Genomic DNA, 22,702 nt, shown 5'->3' with positions numbered 1-22,702 from the left:
CGCCTCTCCTAAAGCTAAAGCCGTTAGCCGCCGCAAGCAGCGCAGGAGATGGCTTCGTCGTACACGGCGCAGCCTTAAAACTCGAGCTCAATATGCTGGAGTCACGCTCTCCGCCTGCACCTCCTTATCTCCTTCGGTGCCTCCTTGACAATTGTTTGTTTATGTATTTCGTGATTTGATATGAACGTCGCAAAAACAAGCCAGATGCGGTGCTTCAAGGAGTTGTGTGTGTGGCCGCCATCTTTACGGACTATTGCAGTGGTTTTTAAACCGGGGGGGGTCGGCCCTGCGGCAGCTTCAGTGAACGCTTTTCATGCTTAAGTTGCAACCGGCAGGTGGCGCTATTCTTTACTACCTACGACACAAGCCCACATCAGCCAAGTTCACGGTTTGTTTTGACCTTTTCTTTGCATCGACTGTGAACCAAATAAAAAGTTTCGCGGTTTTGCCGGAGAGCCAGAGAACGGCATCCTCTTTGACAAGGAACACCCTGACGCCAATTTGGGAGGGTTTTCGGACAGCGAGAACGCTCGCGTACTCGGTACTAATCCCTGTGGTGCCCCCGAGTCATTGCGACAGCATACGGACTCCGCCCGTTCCCGCGGCCTTCTTTTTCCATCTTGTTCCGATTTCAACCACCACATTTTTGAAAGTGTGCGTTTTCTTCACGGTGTTACTGTTGTGATGAAAGCTTTTCTTTTCTTTTTTCTTTTTTTTTTTTTACTCGCTGGCCTTTTCCCGGGGCCGCTTTGATTTCTTTCTGCAAAATGGCACTCGGCATTTCACTCTTGCACACCTTCGGCAGCACACAGGAAAAGACGCAATCTGTTGTTTTATTGTGGCCATTTTCTCATCTGGCCTCCCGGTGTGTGTGCGTGTGTTTGTGTTTGTGTGTCGCCAGTTAAATGCCACCACCGCTGTCCGTCATTGTGTGTGTGTGTGTGCGCGCGTGCGTGCGCCGCAGGGCCTGCTGGGAGCCGCCGTGTTACTGTGGCGGCCTGTCCTGTCTCGTCCAATCATTTCGCAGGTTTTACTTTAGCGCAACATGCTAACGCATAACTGTGAAGCTCATAGCATGCGTGCGCACACACACACACATCTTACACTAGATAATAACACGCATATTAGACAAGCCTGGTTTCACACTGCTAATTAGCGCCTGTACGTGTGTATGTGTGTGTGGATGGACAGACAAAGACAGGAAGGAAAAGTCAGCTTCCCGAAATGTTGTCGACACACAAACTCTTTTGAGCTAGCTTGTCGTCTGTGGCCGAGCCGCGTGTCGACGCTCGGGTCCGACCCCCTCCGCCGGGTCCTATCGATACTCTTCCGAGTGTGGATCCCTTGTGATGCCTTCACATTAGTTTCCATAGCGATGCACGCATCCAAGTTGACCGGCGGCCCCACCTCCGCTCCCGAATCGACGAGATCGTCGGGGGTGCGGCGTTCAATGGTTGCCATGGAGACAGGTTGTTGTCGGGAAGCGAAGGATGTTGCTAAAGTCGGAACGCGTCAGAACAATCATTGATGATCAGTGATCAAAAGTTAGCGATGGAGCCAATTGCAGACAATATTTCTGTCGGCGAGCGTCCTGAGGTGGCGTTTTTGCCCCCGACCGGTTGCCGGCCAATCGCAGGGCACATCCAGACACACGACAATCGCACCCACAATCACAATCACGCCAACGGGGGAATTTGGAGTGTCCGATTAATCTTGCACGTTTTGGGGATGTGGGAGGAACCCGGAGGGCCCACCCGGATAAAAGCCACGCAGGCACGGGGAGAACATGCAAACTCCACACGTGATTTGAACCCCGCTCCTCAGAACTGTGAGTCCAACGCCGCCCTTCCAACTTTTAGTTTTGTATTTTTGAATTGACCGTCTGTCTGCGTTGTTACGCCCATGTCCATTTTCCAAGCCACTTATCCTCACGAGGGTTGCTGACATCCCGAACCGGCCGCCGGTCACATGAACTTGTACATGTTTGTCATATTTGTCATGGCCTGTTTTGTACATGCCGTTCGGAAATGGAAATCCTTTGCAAGCCCGACTCACCGAGGGCGCGAGCCTGACGTTGGTGCGACGGGGGTCGACCGACCGGCGACCGGTTCGGGGTGTAAGTCTGCCTTTTGCCCGAAGTTAGCTCGGGTAGGGTCCGGCGCTCTCGGGACCCTTGTGAGGATAAGTGGCGTGGAAAATAGATGGCCACTTTGAGAAAGTCAGTGAAATAGTTACAGTAGTTGCATTACTAGTTCCCATTTCAATTTCGGAAGTACATCAAACGATTGGAGTAGTTAAACATTTGATACGCGCCGCTTTGACAATCAATCAATTCCGCGGTAATCACCAGGACGCAGCGAGGACAAATTTGTTGGCCGATTGGAGCCCCGCTCAGTGCCCCCCCCCCCCGAACCCCCTCCTCCCAGACCTCTAGTTAGCCTGAACATTTTGTGTGTGTGTGTGTTTTTCAGCGTGTCTGTCTGGACGAGGTCCGGACTGCAATCTGGTCCAGTCCAAAGAAGACGAATTGGACTGGGAGCAAGGACCTCCGCCCCAAGACGAATCGTCCGGCGCCGACGCCTGGATGCCGGCAGGTATCACGTCGTGTCTGGTGTCCCTCAGGGATCCTTGCGGAGCCTATGAACCTTTTCACATTGCATGCGCGGTGGAACCGAACCGTGCGCGTTACGTACACCAAGAGGAGAACACAGCGGCGGGTGCAAGCTGGGAGTTGAACAAAAAGTCGCCTTACTAGCCAGGACAAAGAACGTGCTACTTACCCGGAATTTCATACGAGACGCTCTCAACTCCTCACAGAAAATTCTGCGTCAGCTTTACAGATGCCACCCGGTCTGCGCGCTTGCGTAGACGTGAAGGTCACCTCGTCGGTGACTCCTCGCGGCCTGCAATCGCAAATTTCAGCAAAATCAAAGGTCGCGCATTGCAACTGCGTGGAAAAGAAGAGGAAAATCTGCGCCGCCGTGTTTTCCCAAAGCTTTTTTTTTTTGTTTGTTTCTGCTTCGTTTTGACTTTTGCACTTGAATGCAGCACAAAGACAATCTGCAGCTTTTCTTATCTGGCAACACTTTCTCCTCTGACTTATGGACGCGCACTTGACTCGGCCGCTCACACAACAACACAACGCGGCGCGTGTGTGTGTGTGAGGGACGCCGTTTGTCACATGCTCTCCGAGGTTACTCTGCTGACGAATGAGAACTTGGCGCTCTTAAATCAGGGAGCCAATCACGTAGGAGACAATGCGAGCGAGGACACGCGGCGTGGACGTGCTCACCGGCCTCCTCCTCCTGATTCATGTCCGCTCGCCTGCGTGAGACAAAAACCAATTGCAGCCGACGGAGGCGCGCATCAAATTGCCGCAAGTACCGAGTCTCGCCGCGATCGCGGATGAGGCGTGACGCCACAGACGCGCGAATATGGTATTTCTAAATATGATACATTTGTATACAGCGAGGGCCTGCTTTAGGGCAGATTGCTTCACGGTTGTCAACAAGTGACTCAAACGTGGGATTGTGAAGTGAGGCGGCAGCTTCGACGTCTGCTGGAATATTGGCGTGGCCCAACTAAGACAAAGTAAGAGGCAGAGGAAAAGCGGTTTGGGAAATAGAGCACCCACCTTTTTTCATTTAAAGGGATCGAGGTCCATCTAGATCCCCTCCCCACCCTCACCCCCACGAAGAGGCTCAGGCCGTCGTCCGCCTTTCGAGCTCGTGAGGATAAGCGGCAGTCCGCTGCAACGTGCAGATGGATGAGAATGGTTTTCATTCAACATTTCAACAGCTTTAGAGTTCCGCTCGGGAGTGAATTGACCCCTCCGTGGATATTGCGCAATCCGCGTCACTGACCAATCAGAGGCCAGAGATCCGCATCGACCAAAGCCCGTTTTTCCTCCCGCCATTTTCTCAGACAACATTGCACGGTCCAGTATAGGGTTAGTTAGCGTTTTATCGCGTATTTAACAAAAAATATGGTTAAGAGGTGTAGTCACGGACTTTGTAATCGTGACGACGGGTATCCCGAAAGGCGAGTCGGTGGGACTTCGATTCTTTACCCTTTCCAAAACCGAAGACCCGGTACGAAAAACGCCTTCGATGGGTCAAACTTTGTGGAAGACCGCATCGTCAACTGAATCCATCTAATATCAACCGGAACACACATGTTTGCACCAAGGTATGCCCTATATTTGATCATCAGTACACGTCTCGTATAAATGAATGAGACGTTCTCCGCTGGCACGACACCGCCGCGTGTGAACGATTGAATGAAATGAGAAGCACGGAGTCTGTCTCAGTTCAGAATGTATTTGCCATTGTTACCGTTTGTCTTACGTGAGCGCACGTGGCGTGACGTCGCTTCAGGAGGCCTGGTTAAGTGCCCTGTACGGAGGGGTCAATTGAGCCGGCCGGACAAATGCGAATCCTTCCGAAAGGCAAACGGAGGTGAAAACTTTTTCCTCGACTGGATGGTTCTTGGTTCGGAAGTCTTACTTCATGTACTTCCAAATGCTCCGAATTCAGCGTAATCCGAAACTCGCTCTCTGCCCGACAAAACGAGTGCGACGCACACACAAACCTCAACGTTTGCTTGAATTATACATGAACGAGTTCCTTTTTGTTGATTTCACACGAGCGTTACTTTTTGTTTTCCTTGCGCTCAACCAGAAGCAAAAATATGTATTATTTTTGGTGCCGCGATGCCGACGAGCAAGGCAGTTTCCGTTTTGTTGACATACTTGACACGTTGACCTTTTGAATCACCGTGGCAACGGCAATGTTACTCGCTCGGTCACACCGCTGCCCCGCACAACCCCCGCCGCCGCCTCCCCATTCATGTTTTCCCACTCTGTGTCTCTGCAGAGTTCAGGCTATATTAATATTTCTAATAGGACTGTTATCTGCTCACTGCCAGCTGTACACAACACGCACACACACACGCACACACTGAGGCTTGGAGGCAACCCCCTTATTGCGCCCCCCCCACCCCCACACACACACGCTAGCTGTGTGTTGTCTGCTATTACCGCAGTTCTTTTGTGCATGAAAGAGACCTGGAGGTCAAAATAACTTTTGCTGTGTGTACACACACATTTCCACATGTTACTAAAACGCGAGCCGGCCTTTTTTCCAACTTTTAGTGTCGACGTTTCCTCTTTTTTTGCTTCTGCGCTCGTAAATGTTTTCCTTCAACGTTTGCCGGCGCAGCCGAGCGGCGATGAAGCACTGGTACTTTTTCAGCGCCTGCGATTCTCGCCGTCGGCGCCGACGTCACCCCGACGACGGCGCCGCCCGCCTCGGCTTCGACGCTCCCCGGGGGGGCCGCCGCCGCTCTGGTCCTGGATTCTGTAATCACCGCTTTTGTATTTTCTATGCACACGATCCAGAAGTCTGCCAGCATGTGGATGTTTTTTCAAATAGCTTCGAGTTCTGGTGTTCATTGCCCTCGATCGAGGGCCGTCAAATTGAGGAAGGCCTCTTACGTCCCGCCCGGGAAACCCGCCAGCCCTCGACAAAGTAGCGTGGCGCTGGACGCAAGCGACGGGCTTAGCGGACGCTTGGATCGGCCGTCGCCTTGGCTACCGCGTTTCCGACTGGACCTCTCGGGTCTTCGTTGAGCTTCGAAAGGCTCCGGCCGCCCCCGCCGGCGCTCGGCCGGGCCGACGTCGTTGACGTCACGTGTCACGTGACGTCCGTGAGCTCTTGCGCACTATTTGAGGAGGTGACTTTGAAATCGTAAAGTCGTAAGGGAGGTCTTTTCTCAACCAGTTTTTGTTTCCTTTTTAATTGGACCTTTTTTTTTTTGGTCAACACACACACTTCAAAAATGTGGTGAAAACATTTTGACCTGCGAAACGTTACTGTGCAGCGCAATGCGGCGGCATCCTTTTGGTCTTTGGGTTTTCGTGGCCTCCACGTCTTTGACAGTGCTAGCTTAACGTCACTTTAGACGGATGCGCGACCGGGCCGGGGTGTGTCCTAGCTACTCGCCGTTCGTATGTGTATTACTTGCTAAAATGATGCGGCAGAGAGTCTTCCCCTCTACAGGCTCCTCCCCCTTCCTGTACGTGAACACGACGGGTCGCGGCGCCGGTCAACGTGCTCGTCTGCTGATGGCGCCGCTCAAAGAGAACGACACGCACTGCGTCAGCTTCCTGTTCTATCGAGACGCCGCGCTCAACATCTACGTCAAAGGTACACGCCCACTTTGGGAGCGAGCGCGTACGGAGTTGACCGTGTCGATTCTGTTGCAGAGAACGACGGTCCGCTGGGCCTTCCCGTCCTCGACTTGTCCGGACCCGAGCAGCGCACGTGGAATCCGCTGGATCTGGCCGTGTCCACGTTCTGGCCAAATCTCTACCAGGTCACACACACACACATTCGTTGTACACGCATCACTCGTAGCTTGCTCGGCAAAATCCATCTATCCATTCAATTTCCCAGCCGCTTATCCTCACGAGGGTCACGGGATGCCAGAGCCTATACCGACTATCACCGGGCAGGAGGCGGACACGCCCCGAACCCGTCGCCATCCTATCGAGGGGGTCCGCAAAATAGTTTGCAATAAACAATAATGTTCATCCCGGCATACTGTAGTTGGACATGCTAGGCAATAAAAGTTTTCATAAGAGACCAAGGACTTTGGTTTTGGATGTCATTGCGATGTCTCATTCCACAAATCTGAGATCTCCGCATCTTGTTTTTGTGAAGGCAAAAGGCCATTTTTTTTATTTTTTATTTTTATTTTTTAAACAGAGACACAAATTGAAGATGAAACTCTGGACCTCCTTTATGAGTGCTCTTATTGAGTAAATAATATTTATTATTTATTTATCTTATACAGAACTTGGTGACAGCCTCAGTTGTGTTTGAAAGTGCTTTGTAAAAAAAAAAAAAAAAAAAAAAAATTTGAGTTGAACCCTTTGGGTTAAAAAAAAAAAAAAAAAAAAAAAAGACCATTTGTTATTGCATTGAAGGTACAAGGTGCATTTATTGTCAATTCTATGCATGACGCATACAGAGGAATTAAATTGTTGTACTCAAGGGCCTACGGAGAGCGTACGCATGATAAGATCAATTCAAAAAGCCAAATAAAACTCCGGCATATACAATCTAAAAAGCGTGCAAAAAGATCAGGTGACGTACGCAACATAGTCAAGGTCAGAGAAGCAAGGCAAGGCAAGCAAGATAAATGAGATGACAAAAGCGCAATACCGCTCAAGCGGCTGGTGCGACGCTGAGTCTGCTGCGTGTGTATTGATTTTGTGTGTCCGCACGTGCACGTCGGCGGGGCGTCTTTCGGAGTTCACAAGAGGAAGACTGGGCAGAGCAGGGTTGAGAGTTCAGGTTCCCGACGGCTCGATGAATCAAATTGTCTTGGAGTCTCTGCGGTCTCCCCCCTGATGGCAGCAGATTGAAGAGGTCGCGTGACAGACGCGTGGCATCCCCCCGTTATGCGGGTGAGGCGAACACTGGAAATGTCCTGCAGCGAGGGAAGCGACCTTCTCGACTGCCCTCGCTGTCCGATCAAGAGTCTCGCGGCGCCAGCTTCAGACCGCGCAGTTGGTCCAGAGGCTCTCTCTGATAGAAGGAGCACACCAAAGGGGCCGGGGCGAGGGCTCTTCTCACCTTGTGCAGGAAGTCCAGACCTCGGGTGAGCTTTGTTGGCCGCTGGAGGTGTCGCTGATGCGGGAGAGCGTGCGCTGCCCTGCGCACTCTCTCCATTGCAGCGCTGTTGATGGTCCAGGGAGCATCCTGGGAGTCAACCCTCCTGAAGTCCACAAGAATATCTCTGGGGTTTTTGCCCATATTTAGGGAAAGATTGTTTTACTTGCACCACCCAGCCTTGGGTCTCGACGTGGTGCATGAACAGCCACTTGAAGCAGTTCACGAGGACGGAAGCGAGAACTCCCGGTCGGTAGTCACTGAGCCAAGAGTGAGGTGACTTCTCTGGGACTGGGATGATGGTGGTGGCTTTCAACCTTATCAAAGGTAGATGTTAAAGATGTCTGCCAAGACATCTATGAGTTCACCTCCACAGATCCCGACCAGGTATGTTCGCCGGGCCCGGGGGCTTTTCTCACCTTGTGCAGGAAGTCCCGACCTCGGGTGAGCTTTGTTGGCCGCTGGAGGTGTCGCTGATGCGGGAGAGCGTGCGCTGCCCTGCGCACTCTCTCCATTGCAGCGCTGTTGATGGTCCAGGGAGCATCCTGGGAGTCAACCCTCCTGAAGTCCACAAGAATGTCTCTGGGGTTTTTGCCCATATTTAGGGAAAGATTGTTTTACTTGCACCACCCAGCCTTGGGTCGCGACGTGGTGCATGAACAGCCACTTGAAGCAGTTCACGAGGACGGAAGCGAGAACTCCCGGTCGGTAGTCACTGAGCCAAGAGTGAGGTGACTTCTCTGGGACCGGGATGATGGTGGTGGCTTTCAACCTTATCAAATGTAGATGTTAAAGATGTCTGCCAAGACATCTATGAGTTCACCTCCACAGATCCCGACCAGGTATGTTCGCCGGGCCCGGGGGCTTTTCGTGTGCTGATCTTTTCACGCCGCAGTACGGCAATCGTCGATCAAACAGCCATCCCTTGAGCGCCATCAACTCCGCTGTCATTGGTCTTCCGTCTCTGCACGAGCCCGGCGACCGGTCCGGGGTCGGGGTGCGGTCTGAATTTGGCCCCGAAGTTAGCCGGTACTCGGCGGGATCCGACACAAAATGGATAAACGGGCGTGCAAGAAAACAACTGGTGTTACTATGGTGACGGTGTCGTCTGATTGATTGACAGGTGGCGTTTGAGGCGGTCAGCAATGGCCACGGAGGGGGCGTGGCCATCAAGGACCTCTCACTGCAGGGACACCTGTGCAGTAAGTACGCTAGGCTCCGCCTCCTCATTTTTACCTTCCAGCTCATTTGAATATTGTAATCGCTAACTTGCTTCCTTTTAAGGTCATTAGCGTCAACATAATTGGGGTTAATGTGATTAGCTTTTGCATTAGCGCCAGTGTCAAAAGAATATAAGTCGCTGCATCCTAATTGTGTGTGTGTGTGTTTAGCGAGCGCGCCTCACTTCCTCCACATCAAAGGCGTGGAGGTGAACGCGGGGCAGGCGGCCATTTTTGCGTGCACGGTGAGCGGTCGCCCTCGCAGCAACGTGCGCCTCTTCCTGCAGGTAGGTCGGCAGGGTGACTGTGATGATGATGAAGATGAAAGTGACGATGACGATGGTAACGGCGATTGCCACGATCCCGTTTGTCGCCCGCTTGTCAGGGCGCGAGCGGTCGTCGGGCGATTGCCACGGACACCAAGCCGTTCAACTCGCGGCGTTACGTGGCGACCTTCCACGTGGACAATACCACCAAAGAAGACTCGGGACGTTACCGCTGCGTCGGCCAATCGGAGCACGGAGTGGGCGTGTCCTCCTACGCCGAGCTCACCGTCAAACGTGAGTGGCGATCACGTGACCTCTCCCCCACACGAAGATGGCCGCACGTCCCACAATGCACTTCGCTCACACGTATTGTTACTCGATTGTGTGTGTGTGTGTGTGTGTGTGTGTGAGCGCGCGAGAGGGAGTGAAGTGGGTCAGGAGGAAGTAGAGCAGCACCAGCGGGGATTGTGGGTAATAAATTTCCGGTCTGCTGTGACTCGCCGAGGGTCACGAATATTAATGAAGTCTTTAACTCCTTCCTTCCCTCATTAAGACGTTGCTGAGACGGGTCTTGTGTCCCTCAGAGCCCCCCGTGCCCATCGCCCCCCCCCAGCTGACAGCGGTGGGCGCCACCTACTTGTGGATCCAGCTCAACGCCAACTCCATCAACGGAGACGGTCCCATCGTGGAGCGCGAGGTGAGCGGGTCCGGCAGGAGACGGGTTCCGTACGCTCGGCGGTCGGGAACGAAGGACGATCGCTGCGTTCCGAACCATTTGTCGACGGGATTTTCAGCGGAACCACCTGAAACATCACAATGTTCTTGACACGTCCAGTCTCCGCTGGTGGCACTTTGTGAGCGTAAGCTACGTGGCCGCTTCCCCATTCCATCCGCGTGACATCAAGTTTCAATGTCACCCCCGAATTCGAGAATGAAAAAGACACCTCAACTTCTCATTCGGGCACCGTTGGCCATCTGTTGAATCGCAGCAAGAGCACGAGAATGAGTCGAACGGAGGTCGTTTGGGGTTCTTCATTTTGGGAGTAGTCTTTTATCAACAATGTCGTTGCCGTCGGGTCATCCGCTTGCAGTCACGCTGTTTTGGGGTTGAAAAACGAGGGCGGGGCTCGCCGAACGTCGGCAAGATTTCGGCGTCTTGACGTCCCGCATTTTCAGGTGGAGTACCGCACCACGTCGGGGATGCTGATCGACACGACGCCGGTGGACAAGGCCAACCATAAGATCGGCCACCTGGACCCCGACACCGAGTACCACGTCAGCGTCTTGCTCACCAGGCCCCTGGAAGGGGGCACGGGAAAACCCGGGCCGCCGCTGCGCGCCCGCACCAAATGTGCAGGTGAGCGCTCACATTGGCTATCGGGAGCTCTTTTTTTTTTTTTTAAGGAGACGTTTGAATTACAAAAGGGGGAAATGCGTGTCGGCACCTGAGGCCCATCATGAATGCGGACCTGAAATTTTGCCCGTGACGTTGGGCGGGATTCTCGCATGTCCAAAACGTTGTACTTTCTTGTTTCTAGTTCACTTTCTTGAATGGAAAAAATTGTAAATGTTGCAAAGGTATCTGTACTTTTTATTTTACAACTAACCGGTTATTGAGATAAGTTGAACTTCAAAGTCTTCCACGCAAAGCAAAGCAAAACGCATTTCATACATGAGGTAACTCGATGGGCTTTACGTGATTAAAGCGAAGAGATAAAACATTTAAAACGGGATTGAAAACAATAAAAATGACAAAATATATACAAAAAGACAAAACTGCATAGAGTAATATGATCAAAAAGTGGATATATTCTAAAAAGCATGAGGAAAAAAGAAGAGTTTTCAGCTCACCTGGGAAATTTGAGGTGGGTCTAAAGCTTGCGAACATGGAATCGTCCAGTGGTCTGGTTTTTTTTTTTTTTTTTTTTTAGAAAGGGCTTAACAGCAGCTACTTTAAGAGCTTTGGGAAACTCTCCTGTAGCTGTACCATTTATTTAGTGCAGCAGGGCTCCGTTTTCTGCCTCTTGCCGTCCGTCCGTAGCCCACGGGCCGCACGTCACTCACCCTTTCCTTAGCGTCATTAGAGCCATTAGCTAAGGTGGCTTTCGCGGTGTTAGCATGATTAGCGAAGGCTGCTAGGAAGTTAGCCAAGCTCATCAGATGGCTAATGGTGAGCGATAAGCTCATTAAAACCAACTGCTAGCGTGGCGCTCATTAGCCACTCATGGCTGCCGAGTGTGCGCGCGTCCAGCTCGTTGTTTTGTCAACCCTTTGATTGTTGATCTTTTTGAACAATCTCTTATTATTTATCTTCGTTAACGCACACAATATTAAAGACACGCGCACACACAACTTACACACTAATCCATGCACACCCACACACGCAAAGGAGTCCCAGTGGAGAATGTTGTCAAGTTGTGTGCAAGTTTGATTCCTGCTCTCTTGTTAGCTCCATCCCGCAGGATTATCTGTTACCATAAACAAATGCACCTGAGGGAGTGAGTCGAGGTGTGTGTGTAGCGGTGTGTGTGTGTGTGTGTGAAGGCGTGTTGGTGTAGAGTGTGTGTGTGCGTGCGTGCGTGTGTGTGTGTGAGGAAGCCAGGGTCCCTCACACATACACACACGGTGAGATGATTTACGCTCTGACAACATTCGTCTGTCATCAAGTCACTTTTATTTATTCATATGACTGCGCATCAATTATACAATCGGAGTGTGTGTGTGTGTGTGTGTTAAATAATGAATAAATGTGTCCATCATGCAAGCTTTGTGACTTAGAGCCCAGTGAGGGGACTCATTGCGACATCACAATTCTTCTTTTTCTTCTCCTCCTCATTATTATTATTGTTATTCTTACATTACAATAATTACACTGGTTTTGATTTCAAAGTATATAAGCTAATAGTGTGTGTGTGTGTGTGTGTGTGTGTGTGTGTGTGCGTGCACGCCCGGGCGTGTGTGTGTGTTTATTTTTAATTGGCATGCAAATGAGCTGAGACTTGTGCAGGAAGTCAAAGTGATTTCACACACCCCCCCCCCCCCCCCAAAACATACGAAGCGCTTTGAAAAGAAAGCGCACACACGCGAGAGCCCGGGCGTGTAAACATCCATTAAAGTGTGTGTGCTGTTTGTTGAGGCTTTTAGAATATTTCATATCAATATTTCACTTTGGTTCTTTTTTCACGTCACACTTTCACGCTCGACTCGTCCTCCAAACATTTGAAAGCTTTTTAGACCTTTTGACTGACTTTTATTTCTCGCTCTTCTCCACTTTCATTGCTTTGATTTGCAGCCTTTTACGCATCACTTCTCATACGGCGTGAAATATTTCTTTTATTGAAAAACACATGACTATCGCTGCGAGGACTGGCACTGAGTACTACACGTGCACGTACATCTACTGGCGTCCGGCGCTGGCCTATCGGGGGTCGGCGGACGTTCCAGACTCGCTGACTCCCGCTAGATTGCGATCTAAAAATGTTTTGATGAAGTTTTATCCCTCCCACGTGCTTTCAACTGAAGAAACTTGGAAAAAATCTTCCGTATCGCCCGTTGTCACTCTCACCGTCAGGAAACGGGAGCCGATCGTACAAGATCACTCGGAAGACGCGTTAGCTACGGGCTGTTAACGTGACGGTGCACGCCAAAGTATTTAAACAGCAAAACGTGAAACCATTTTGTCGCGTCCGCTAGCTCGATATAGCGCGGATGTTCCAGCAACTAAGTGCTATTTTCATGCGCACATGTTGTGGTGTTCTGTGCCCTGTGAGAACAAGCAGTCCTACTTGACTACCGCAGCTTCGTCGACAACCTTCTCTGGCGATTCTTTTTGGGATTGATTATGCTGCATGTCGCTGCCGCCCGCCATGTTGTAGTACACAAAGGGACCGCGGCGCAACCCTTTGCCTGGAGACCGTAAAGCGGGGCAGAGTCAGCAGCGTGTAGTGAAGAAAGAGCTGAGCCGAAAGGCAAAAAGCGATCCGGGTTCCGACCCTCACCTCCGCTCGAGGCTCGCGGGTCAGGAAACAAAGACCGAGATTGTTGATCGAAGTGACTTTGCTCCCCGACGGGGTCCGGCCTGGGTCATCCGGCAGGGGCTCAGAGTTCCTCCGCGTTGACGGGACCCGGATGAGCGGGCTGGGGCAATCTGGTTCAGGCGCCTCCCGTACGCCTTTCCCGCTGAGGTGTTCCGGACACGTACCCCCGGGAGGACGACCCGGGAATGCCTCGGGCGTCCCCGCTTAAGGTGACCCCACCTCGGATAAACGGACCGACGGATTGGGAGGGAGTGGGAGCGAGCGCGAGTCCGCATCCATCCATGCCGGTGGAACCGCAAGTTGAGATGGAGTCAACAACAACGAACGCTAGCGTGAAAATAGCAATGGAGCGCTCATTTTTGAAAAAGTCTTTCTCGTAACCCAGAACGCCGGGATGAGGAAGAGGCTGATGATGAAGGTGACGCGCTAGCAGCTGCACAGACGAGTGAATAGCACGCTAATTAGCTTGGCGACAAGCGCGGCGGCAGGAAGCCGCGTCCTCCGCACACACAAAAGGCGCACACATATAAAGCCTCAGTTCGTCGGCTTTGGCGTGCGCGTGCGACGGCAACAGGAAGTGGCGTGAAGCCCAAGAAGGGCTCGATTAACTTTTGGGGGGAAAAACGATGACATCAGCAGCAGCCATCTTTTTTTTTTTTTTTTTCCTTGGCGTCTGATTTAAATGTCAAGCTCCAATTATAGGATGGTGCCAACCCGCACGGTTGAGAGGAATCGGCAGAATGTGTGAGATTGTTTTCAGGCTTTATGTGGACGTGATCCACTGTAATCCCTCCTTCAGCCTTCTCTTCATACCTCGTATTTGTGCGTGCGTGACTCAGTGCACATGCCTGAAGGCAGCGCAAAAGCAACATTAAATAGAAACACAAATCACAATCGGATTCCTCTTTATTCCCCCAGTAGGGCAGAAACATACAAGGAATTTGTCTCCGCTCGAGCACGACGTACGTTGACGACGACAGAAAGACGGTCGCGGAGCAATAGAGGCTGCTCGTAAATCGGCCTTTGTTTGTTTTCTTTTGTTTTTGTTTTTGTTTTTTTTTTTTCACAATCGTGATAAGGACGCAGAGCCCGCTCGCATTTCGAGCAGTAAAATTGCTTCATGGCGCAATGGCCACTGGGCAAAGGACGTCGAGAGTTCAAGGAACGGATGCCGTTTAAAGTCTGGGACAATGTCAATTGTGCACGTGGTGCAGATATTCCAAACTAGTCTGATCCATACAATCCAGCCCAAAAAGGCTTCACGGGGTCAATGTAGCGTCTTCCGTTTCACATGGCGCCGGTACGGAGCACAACAAAGCTCTTTGGAGCTTCCTTCCAGCTTTTGGCCCCTGATGTACCGCGAGAGGAGGAGCGCTACGGAAAATGGATTTTAATCATCGTGACTTTTTTTGCTGTTCCTTTCTCGTTCTGTCCAATGTGCCCCCGCATCAGAGCCGCTGCACGGTCCTCGTGGCCTGCAGGTGGCGTCTGTGCACTCCAAAGAGGTGACGCTGCATTGGGACCCTCTAGGCTACGGCGTCACGCGTTGCCACAGCTACAACGTGACGCTGCAGTACTGCTACCGGCCCGCGGGGGCGGCAGAGGACGAAGAGCGACAGGAAGCGGCGTATGAGGCGCGGGGCGCCACCCCGCAGCACACCCTGCGCGGCCTCACGCCGTTCACCAACGTTAGCATCAAGCTCATCCTCAGCAACCCCGAAGGACGCAAAGAGAGCGACGAGATTGTGGTGCTGACGGACGAGGACGGTACGACGCACCCGTGAGGCGGCTAAGCTGCTCCCCTTTCTAACCGGTTTTGCCACAGTTCCCGGAGCAGTTCCACTGGCGTCCATCAGAGGCAGCGGCTACGAGCAGCACATCCGAGTCAACTGGTCGCCGCCGCTGCAAACGTTCGGACGGATCCGCCACTACGAGGTCGCCTCGCTCGTCCCGCCTCACAAAAGGCCGAACCGGAAGTGACGCGTGCGCTCCTTCCCTTCAGGTCTCCTTCAAAGCCCTCAGCTCCTTCGACTCCGACGTGGACCTGACCAATCAGAGCGGGAAGGCGCTGAAGGCGGCCAACGAGACCAGTCACGTGTTCAGCGGCCTGTTCCCGGGCTCCACTTACTCCTTCACAATAAGAGCGGCCACCGCCAAAGGCTTCGGGCCGCCGGCCGCTGCGCAGTTCACCACCAAGATCTCGGGTGAGCCGGGGGGCTCTCCGAAGTCCGACCTCACGCCGACGCGGCCCATCTCACGCGTTTGCTTCTGGCGCCCACGCAGCTCCCGTCATGCCGACGTACGAGCGGCAGCCGCCGATCAATCAGAGCGACGCCACCGTCAGCGTCCTGCTACGACCGGCGCGCGGCCGCGGAGCCCCTGTCAGGTGAGACGCACACAAAAGCGCATTTTTTCCCCGTGTGAGAGACGCCGACCAAAGTCACGTTACATCCACGTTTCGAGCTCGTACTGCTACAAAAGGGAAGGACGTAGCCAGTCAGATTGCTGCTTGCCGTGTGTGTGTGTGTGTGTGTGTGTGTGTGACGTGTGCGTGCGTGCGTGCGTGCGTGCGTGATGTGTGTGATGTGTGCGTGCGTGTGCGATGTCAGCGTCAAATATTTCAAGCGACACTCTGATCTTGTCAACACGTCCCTTAAATCTTTCATGTTTTTGCTCATGAAAACTTCATGAAGTGGAAGATTTAGACGTGGCCTGCGATTGGCTGGCGACCAGCTCAGGGCGTAACCCCGCCTCTCGTCCGCAGTCCGCTGGCGCGCCCGCGACCTGCGTTGAGGATAAGCGGTGTGGAAAATTCAAATGGAAGGATGGATCGATGCGCTTCAATATTTCAAGTTCTGTCACGCAAACGAGTTGAATTTCAATAACGATAATGATCTAGCTAAAAACTAATGTGTCTTTTTGTTTGATAACTGAGCCCTAAATAGCATTGCGTTGAACTGCGGCTAGCTGCCTGTTAATGCAAAAACAAATGTGTGTGTGTTTGTAGCAAATACCAGGTGGTGGTGGAGGAGGAGCGCCCCCGCAGGCAGACTCGGGGCACTGCCGAAATCTTACGCTGCTATCCGGTCCCCGTCCACTTCCTGAACGCCACGCAGCTCAACTCTCAATACTACTTTAGCGCCGAGCTAGCCGTTAGCCACATCAGCAAACCTACTCCATTTTGCGTGGGTGAGTCAGGATGCCATCGAGGAAGTCGCGAGTATGTGAGGATGAAGGTGAAGATGATGAATAATTGTGCATTTGGCTTGATGTCACAATTGCACACATTTCTTGGACTTTATGATCACACATTGCGACGGTAAGATGCGCACGTAGCGCGACGGAAGTGCGCATCGGCCCACCGCGGCCACGCGCCCCGAAGAAGATGGCGATAATGCAGATTATGATCAAGACCAGGAAAATAACGACGTTGCTAATGTTGTTGTTCTCTCCGTCCAGGTGATAACGGCACATATGGAGGATTCTGGAACGTTCCTCTTCTGCCTCACAAGAGTTACGCCATCTACTACCAGGCAGTCAGCAGCGCTAATGGGGTACACGCAAACACAAACTTGCTTCATGTGTGTGTGTGTGTGCGTGTGTGAGCTTTTAACTTTTACTCCATCTGGTCCCCAAAAAGTCATAAAAACAATAAAAAGACACACACACACACACACACACAGGTCCTGTTTGTGTGCAGGTGTGTGCGTGTGAGCTAAAACAGATATATACGTTTACTGCTGCACACACACCATGTTATTGTGTTGTGTGTTAATTATTGACGCTTGGAGGTTTAATTGGAGTGTGTGTGTGTGTGTGTGTGTGTGTGTGTGTGACGTGTGCGTGCGTGCGTGCGTGCGTGATGTGTGTGATGTGTGCGTGCGTGTGCGATGTCAGCGTCAAATATTTCAAGCGACACTCTGATCTTGTCAACACGTCCCTTAAATCTTTCATGTTTTTGCTCATGAAAACTTCATGAAGTGGAAGATTTAGACGTGGCCTGCGATTGGCTGGCGACCAGCTCAGGGCGTAACCCCGCCTCTCGTCCGCAGTCCGCTGGCGCGCCCGCGACCTGCGTTGAGGATAAGCGGTGTGGAAAATTCAAATGGAAGGATGGATCGATGCGCTTCAATATTTCAAGTTCTGTCACGCAAACGAGTTGAATTTCAATAACGATAATGATCTAGCTAAAAACTAATGTGTCTTTTTGTTTGATAACTGAGCCCTAAATAGCATTGCGTTGAACTGCGGCTAGCTGCCTGTTAATGCAAAAACAAATGTGTGTGTGTTTGTAGCAAATACCAGGTGGTGGTGGAGGAGGAGCGCCCCCGCAGGCAGACTCGGGGCACTGCCGAAATCTTACGCTGCTATCCGGTCCCCGTCCACTTCCTGAACGCCACGCAGCTCAACTCTCAATACTACTTTAGCGCCGAGCTAGCCGTTAGCCACATCAGCAAACCTACTCCATTTTGCGTGGGTGAGTCAGGATGCCATCGAGGAAGTCGCGAGTATGTGAGGATGAAGGTGAAGATGATGAATAATTGTGCATTTGGCTTGATGTCACAATTGCACACATTTCTTGGACTTTATGATCACACATTGCGACGGTAAGATGCGCACGTAGCGCGACGGAAGTGCGCATCGGCCCACCGCGGCCACGCGCCCCGAAGAAGATGGCGATAATGCAGATTATGATCAAGACCAGGAAAATAACGACGTTGCTAATGTTGTTGTTCTCTCCGTCCAGGTGATAACGGCACATATGGAGGATTCTGGAACGTTCCTCTTCTGCCTCACAAGAGTTACGCCATCTACTACCAGGCAGTCAGCAGCGCTAATGGGGTACACGCAAACACAAACTTGCTTCATGTGTGTGTGTGTGTGCGTGTGTGAGCTTTTAACTTTTACTCCATCTGGTCCCCAAAAAGTCATAAAAACAATAAAAAGACACACACACACACACACACACAGGTCCTGTTTGTGTGCAGGTGTGTGCGTGTGAGCTAAAACAGATATATACGTTTACTGCTGCACACACACCATGTTATTGTGTTGTGTGTTAATTATTGACGCTTGGAGGTTTAATTGGAGTGTGTGTGTGTGTGTTGAATAATGCAGCCACAGGAGAGCTTTTCGCTGTCGCCACACACACACGCGTAGCCAATGTGTGTGTGGGCATGAATATTCATAAGCTCTTGTGGTTAATTTGTCGTCTGTTTGTTCAAACTAGAAAGACACAAGATGTTTCATCTCACTTTGCATCCAGTCACTGTGTGTGTGCGCGCGCATTTGTTTGTTTACTGTTAAATGCTTAAAGGCTGAGCCGCCGCCATTTTCCTTCTGTCCATTCTGTTTACAAGCTGTGTGTGTGTGTGTGTGTGTTTTCTCCCTCACAGGAGACAAAGATTGACTGTGTCCGTGTTGCCACTAAAGGTAATCGTTGGCTCTTATTTTGCTAGCTTAGTGTGCTGCCGACAATCAATTTGTGGATCAAAACAATCAGTGCAAATTTGGCCGGCCGGCTCATCGGGGACAAAGACAAACGGCGACGCGTCGCACGCACCTTCACGCCACTCGGTTGCTACGCTAACATGGTGGAACGTGGCTGTCCGGGGAGCCGTTAAGCGGAGCAGCTAAACACGCTAAAAACTCTGATTTGTCCCCTGATGGATTTGCGGCGTGCGCGCACACACAACCGGGCACAAAATCAACTTTTTATTTATCATTGGGCAGCTGTCGCGCTAAACCACACAGGAAGCCGATTGGCTCCGGCCTCCCTTGACTCGTCGTGTCAGTCACGCTGCGGCGGCCGACCGGACGAGCGTGGGGAGGGGGTCGGGGGGTCACATTTGGGGTGCAGCAGTGAGTGCCAAACATCTGCACTGTAATGTTTTATTGGCCAATCACGACGGAGTTCCTAATCAGCCCCCCCCCCCCCCCCGACACAACTGCGCAACACGCTAACATGCTGCTGCTTTGTTTCAACGACTTGTTGAATTTTTGATGACTAACATCTGAACGTCTCCTCTGCTGCTGTCCAAGTCCACATTTCTCTCTGAGGTCTTCGGGTGAAGTACGTCAACTGTGTGCTTGTTTGGGAACCCCTCCCTATCCGCCGTATTCTGTTCACAAGTCGGCCATTTTCTCGTGCTGTTGGAGCGTTTGAACGATCAGAGGAATTTCTTGTTGCTCTTGTTGTAGGCCACATTTTTCAGCACAGTACAGCGCTCGTCAGACTCTTTTGCTCCCCCCAAAAATAAAATCGGTCAACAAATATTTGGGTATTTACTGTTGAAAAATTCCACCAAAGTGCAGGGAAAGAGTCAGCGATTCCCAACACAGCACACAGCCGAGCGGAATTTTCTTTGGCCGACGTCGCACAGGAGCCTGAGCTTTTCTGCATGTTTTAACCCTTTCTGCGTGCTCCGTCCTTCCTTCCTTCCTTTGCTTCCTTCCAGCCGCTATCATCAGCACTCAGCTCAGCACCCCGCACGCCGCCCTTGGCTTCGGCCTCCGAGGCCCCGCCGCCGGCGACAAGCAGCTCGCAGGTCAGATGCTGAAAACGCACCCACGGGAGACAAACGCACCCGCAGAAAACACACGGTGACACCTGCAGGAAAAAAAAAAAGAGAGAGAGAGAGAGAGAGAAACTCCCACAGAAGGTACAAAGAAACACACTTGCGGAAAATGCACAGATAGAAAGGGAGAAGGAAAGACATTGGAGGAAAACACGGAGAGAAAGTCCCTTGCCAAAGACCCTCAAGAGAACCCGCTCTTGTCCTGCACATGCGAGGTTGGAGAACACAAACATCAGCGTCGACGTGGTCCTCACTAGTAAGACCGTTTGGCACCAGCAGAACTAATCTGGTCAAAGTGCACCCGTTGACAGCTGGCGTCTGCTGCTTGTAAAAAAAAAAACAAACAACCAAAAAAATGCAACCAGCTACTACCTCGTTTTGCCTCGCTAGTAACACGTCGTTGAGCGAGTGCTCTGACTCCAGTCAAGAGCGAGCGTACAATTCAGCACGGCGCATCAAACGTCGTTACAAATAGACGCAACGTGTGCACACGCCTCCTACTCAGTGTGACCGGCGAAAGCCCGAAGCAAACAAAAGTGCCAAACATCTTTTCCACGGTGTGAGGAGGGAGAGAGCCAGCGAGAGCCAGCGGGAGCCAGCGAGAACGAAAGAGCTGATAGTCGATTGTCAAGCTGACCTTGACGGGGCCAACGGGAAGTCCAAAAGATACCTGTGTCCAGTCTGCACGAGTCTTGAACCAGATGGAACCAGTCTGAAGTCCTCTGTGAAGCGCTTTTCAAAGACTTGACTAGTTTGCGTAACGCCGGTCCAATCGGTCCATTTGCAACTCGTGAACGTCATTGTGTGAGCGTCTCGAGGTTTATCAACAAGCGCTGACCCGCACGCGTGCGCCTTTTTTTCAGGCGCAGTCACCAGGAAACCGGAACCGGATCAGGAGAAACGATCGGACCACACGGTGAAGATCGCCGGCGCCGTGGCCGGCGTCTTGCTCTTTGTCATCATCTTCCTCGGGCTGGCACTCCTCATGAAAAAACGGTAAACGTGAAGACTTTCCGGGGCTTAGCTGCCGTCGTCACCGTCCGCGCCAGGCCAAGCGGGTAACTAATGGAATGCTAACCACCGTTCAACGACATCCGTACACTGCTGCGGGGGTGTTTGGAGATGAGACAGAAATATAGATGAAAGACTATTGGACTTTTTTTTTTTTTTTTTTTTTTCTCAAGCTGAATGGCTTCGGGCTACTCCGCATTTGCGTGTGCGCTGTCGGCAACCAGCGGGCTCGAACGAGAGTTCCGCGTCTCCGGGGCGCGTTTGGCGGCCGAGGCAAAAACAGCGCCGCACGTTTTTGTTTTAGTTTTGTCTTCATTTCATCCCACGTAGTCTCCAATGACGCAAATACTTTTATCTTCCTGAATTTCATCAAAAGATAACAATGAAGAAAATCCCTCCTTGCCCTAACGATCATGATCCGTATTTATTCTTTTTTTTTGAATAGAAAAAGAAACGTTTTCCCCCATGTTTTCTTGATCGTCGTTGGAAAAAAAAATTGTGATTCAACGCACACGAGAAGAAGAGACGAGGGGGCGGGGTCAGCCGCTCGCCGGCTGGCCTCGGGGGGTGCGGGCACTTCTTCTTTTCATTTTAAAAGCGGCTTTTTATACTTATTTCTATATACACGAATGCTACCTTTTCCATTTTCAGGTCAGAGTCAAACTGCGTGCGTGCGTGCGTGCGTCTCAAAGCGAATCAGACAAATGGATGTTTTCTTTTGCCCACTCGGAATAGAAAATGGGGAGGGGGGAACCAACATCAAGCTTTTAGAGTCAACTTGAAGGACATTTTTCCATTCACACAATCTCTCTGATGCCCACATACAGATTGAAGCCGTGCGGATGCACAGCTACGTCCAGGCTCTAAATCGGTCTTTCTATCAGCGGTGGATGAGGTCCAAAAGGTTCCGGATCTGGGATCTGGGGCTGACCCGGTTGACATCGGGAACAGCGCTTTTGGATTAGCAGACCGGTGGTGGTGGGGTTGGGGGGGGGGGGGGGGGGGGACCGAAGGCTGCGTTCTAACTTACAAGAGGATCCCGCTCCTCAGCCTCCCTGCTAAAGTCCATTCTGGGGTGCCGAATCTCAGATTCAGGAGGACCGATACGGTTTTCGTGCTGTGCCGCGGAACGGTCGACCTACTTTGCGCACTCTGCCCAGGCTGCTCTTTGTCACTGATTGTGTTCATAACTTTTAAGGACAGAATCTCTCAGCGCAGATGAGACGTAGGGGGGGGGGGGTCCCCCCGCTTTGGTGGTTTGGTGGCCTCAGCATTGCGTCTCTGCTTTTTGCAGACGACGTGGTTCTGTTGGCTGAATCAAGCTGTGACCTCGAACTTTTCGCAACCGAGTCAGGGCTGGGAGGACAATCGGCACCTCTAAACATCAGACCGTGATGCTCAGTCAGAAAAGGGTGGGAACCCCTCCCCTCCCCTCCCCTCCCCTCTTTGGGTCGTGGACGAGTTCCAGTGTCTTGAAGTCTTGCTCACGAGTGAGGGAAGAATGGAAAGAACTTTGTTTGGCTCCATTGCGGTAAAGGAGGAGTTAAGCCGAAAGGCGAAGCTCTCAATTTAGCGGTTCTATCGCTCACCCGTGGTCGCGAGCCGCGGGTCGTGACCGAAAGAACAAGAACCGGGATACGAGCGGCCAAAATGAGTGTCCGGGAGGAGAAGCTCGGTCATCCGGGAGGGGCTTCCGCTGGGCCACCTGATTGTCACACCTCCACGGACAGCCTGGGGACTCGCATATCTCGGCTGGCCCCGAAAAGTCTCCCGTAAGAGCCGGGTGAAGTGGTTGGAGAGAGGGAAGTCAATGGACGGTCACGAGCATCGACCAAAAAACCTGAATTGCAAATGATGAGACTCGATTTTGGGCATTTCTGTCCGAAAGGCTGAAAAGGACTTTTTGCGACCAAT

General features: G+C 51.8%; 1 protein-coding gene across 1 annotated transcript in view; it reads left to right on the top strand.

The window, feature by feature from the left end:
• The window catches only part of LOC133492461 (receptor-type tyrosine-protein phosphatase mu-like), a 38,503-nt gene that overhangs the window by 5,348 nt on the left and 10,453 nt on the right, over positions 1-22,702 (top strand). The window contains 17 exon segments of the mRNA XM_061804668.1: positions 2,472-2,594; positions 6,060-6,206; positions 6,266-6,375; positions 8,800-8,878; positions 9,068-9,183; positions 9,282-9,456; positions 9,747-9,859; positions 10,339-10,519; positions 14,652-14,966; positions 15,025-15,134; positions 15,202-15,403; positions 15,483-15,585; positions 16,207-16,388; positions 16,659-16,753; positions 18,596-18,632; positions 19,658-19,747; positions 20,641-20,773. Coding sequence (XP_061660652.1) covers positions 2,472-2,594; positions 6,060-6,206; positions 6,266-6,375; positions 8,800-8,878; positions 9,068-9,183; positions 9,282-9,456; positions 9,747-9,859; positions 10,339-10,519; positions 14,652-14,966; positions 15,025-15,134; positions 15,202-15,403; positions 15,483-15,585; positions 16,207-16,388; positions 16,659-16,753; positions 18,596-18,632; positions 19,658-19,747; positions 20,641-20,773 — 2,311 coding nt within the window.

Source organism: Syngnathoides biaculeatus, chromosome 19 (genome assembly GCF_019802595.1).
Source record: "Syngnathoides biaculeatus isolate LvHL_M chromosome 19, ASM1980259v1, whole genome shotgun sequence".
Taxonomy (NCBI): Eukaryota; Metazoa; Chordata; class Actinopteri; order Syngnathiformes; family Syngnathidae; genus Syngnathoides; species Syngnathoides biaculeatus.
Note: the sequence above shows the minus strand (reverse complement) of the source record. Positions and strands in the feature narration are given on the sequence as shown.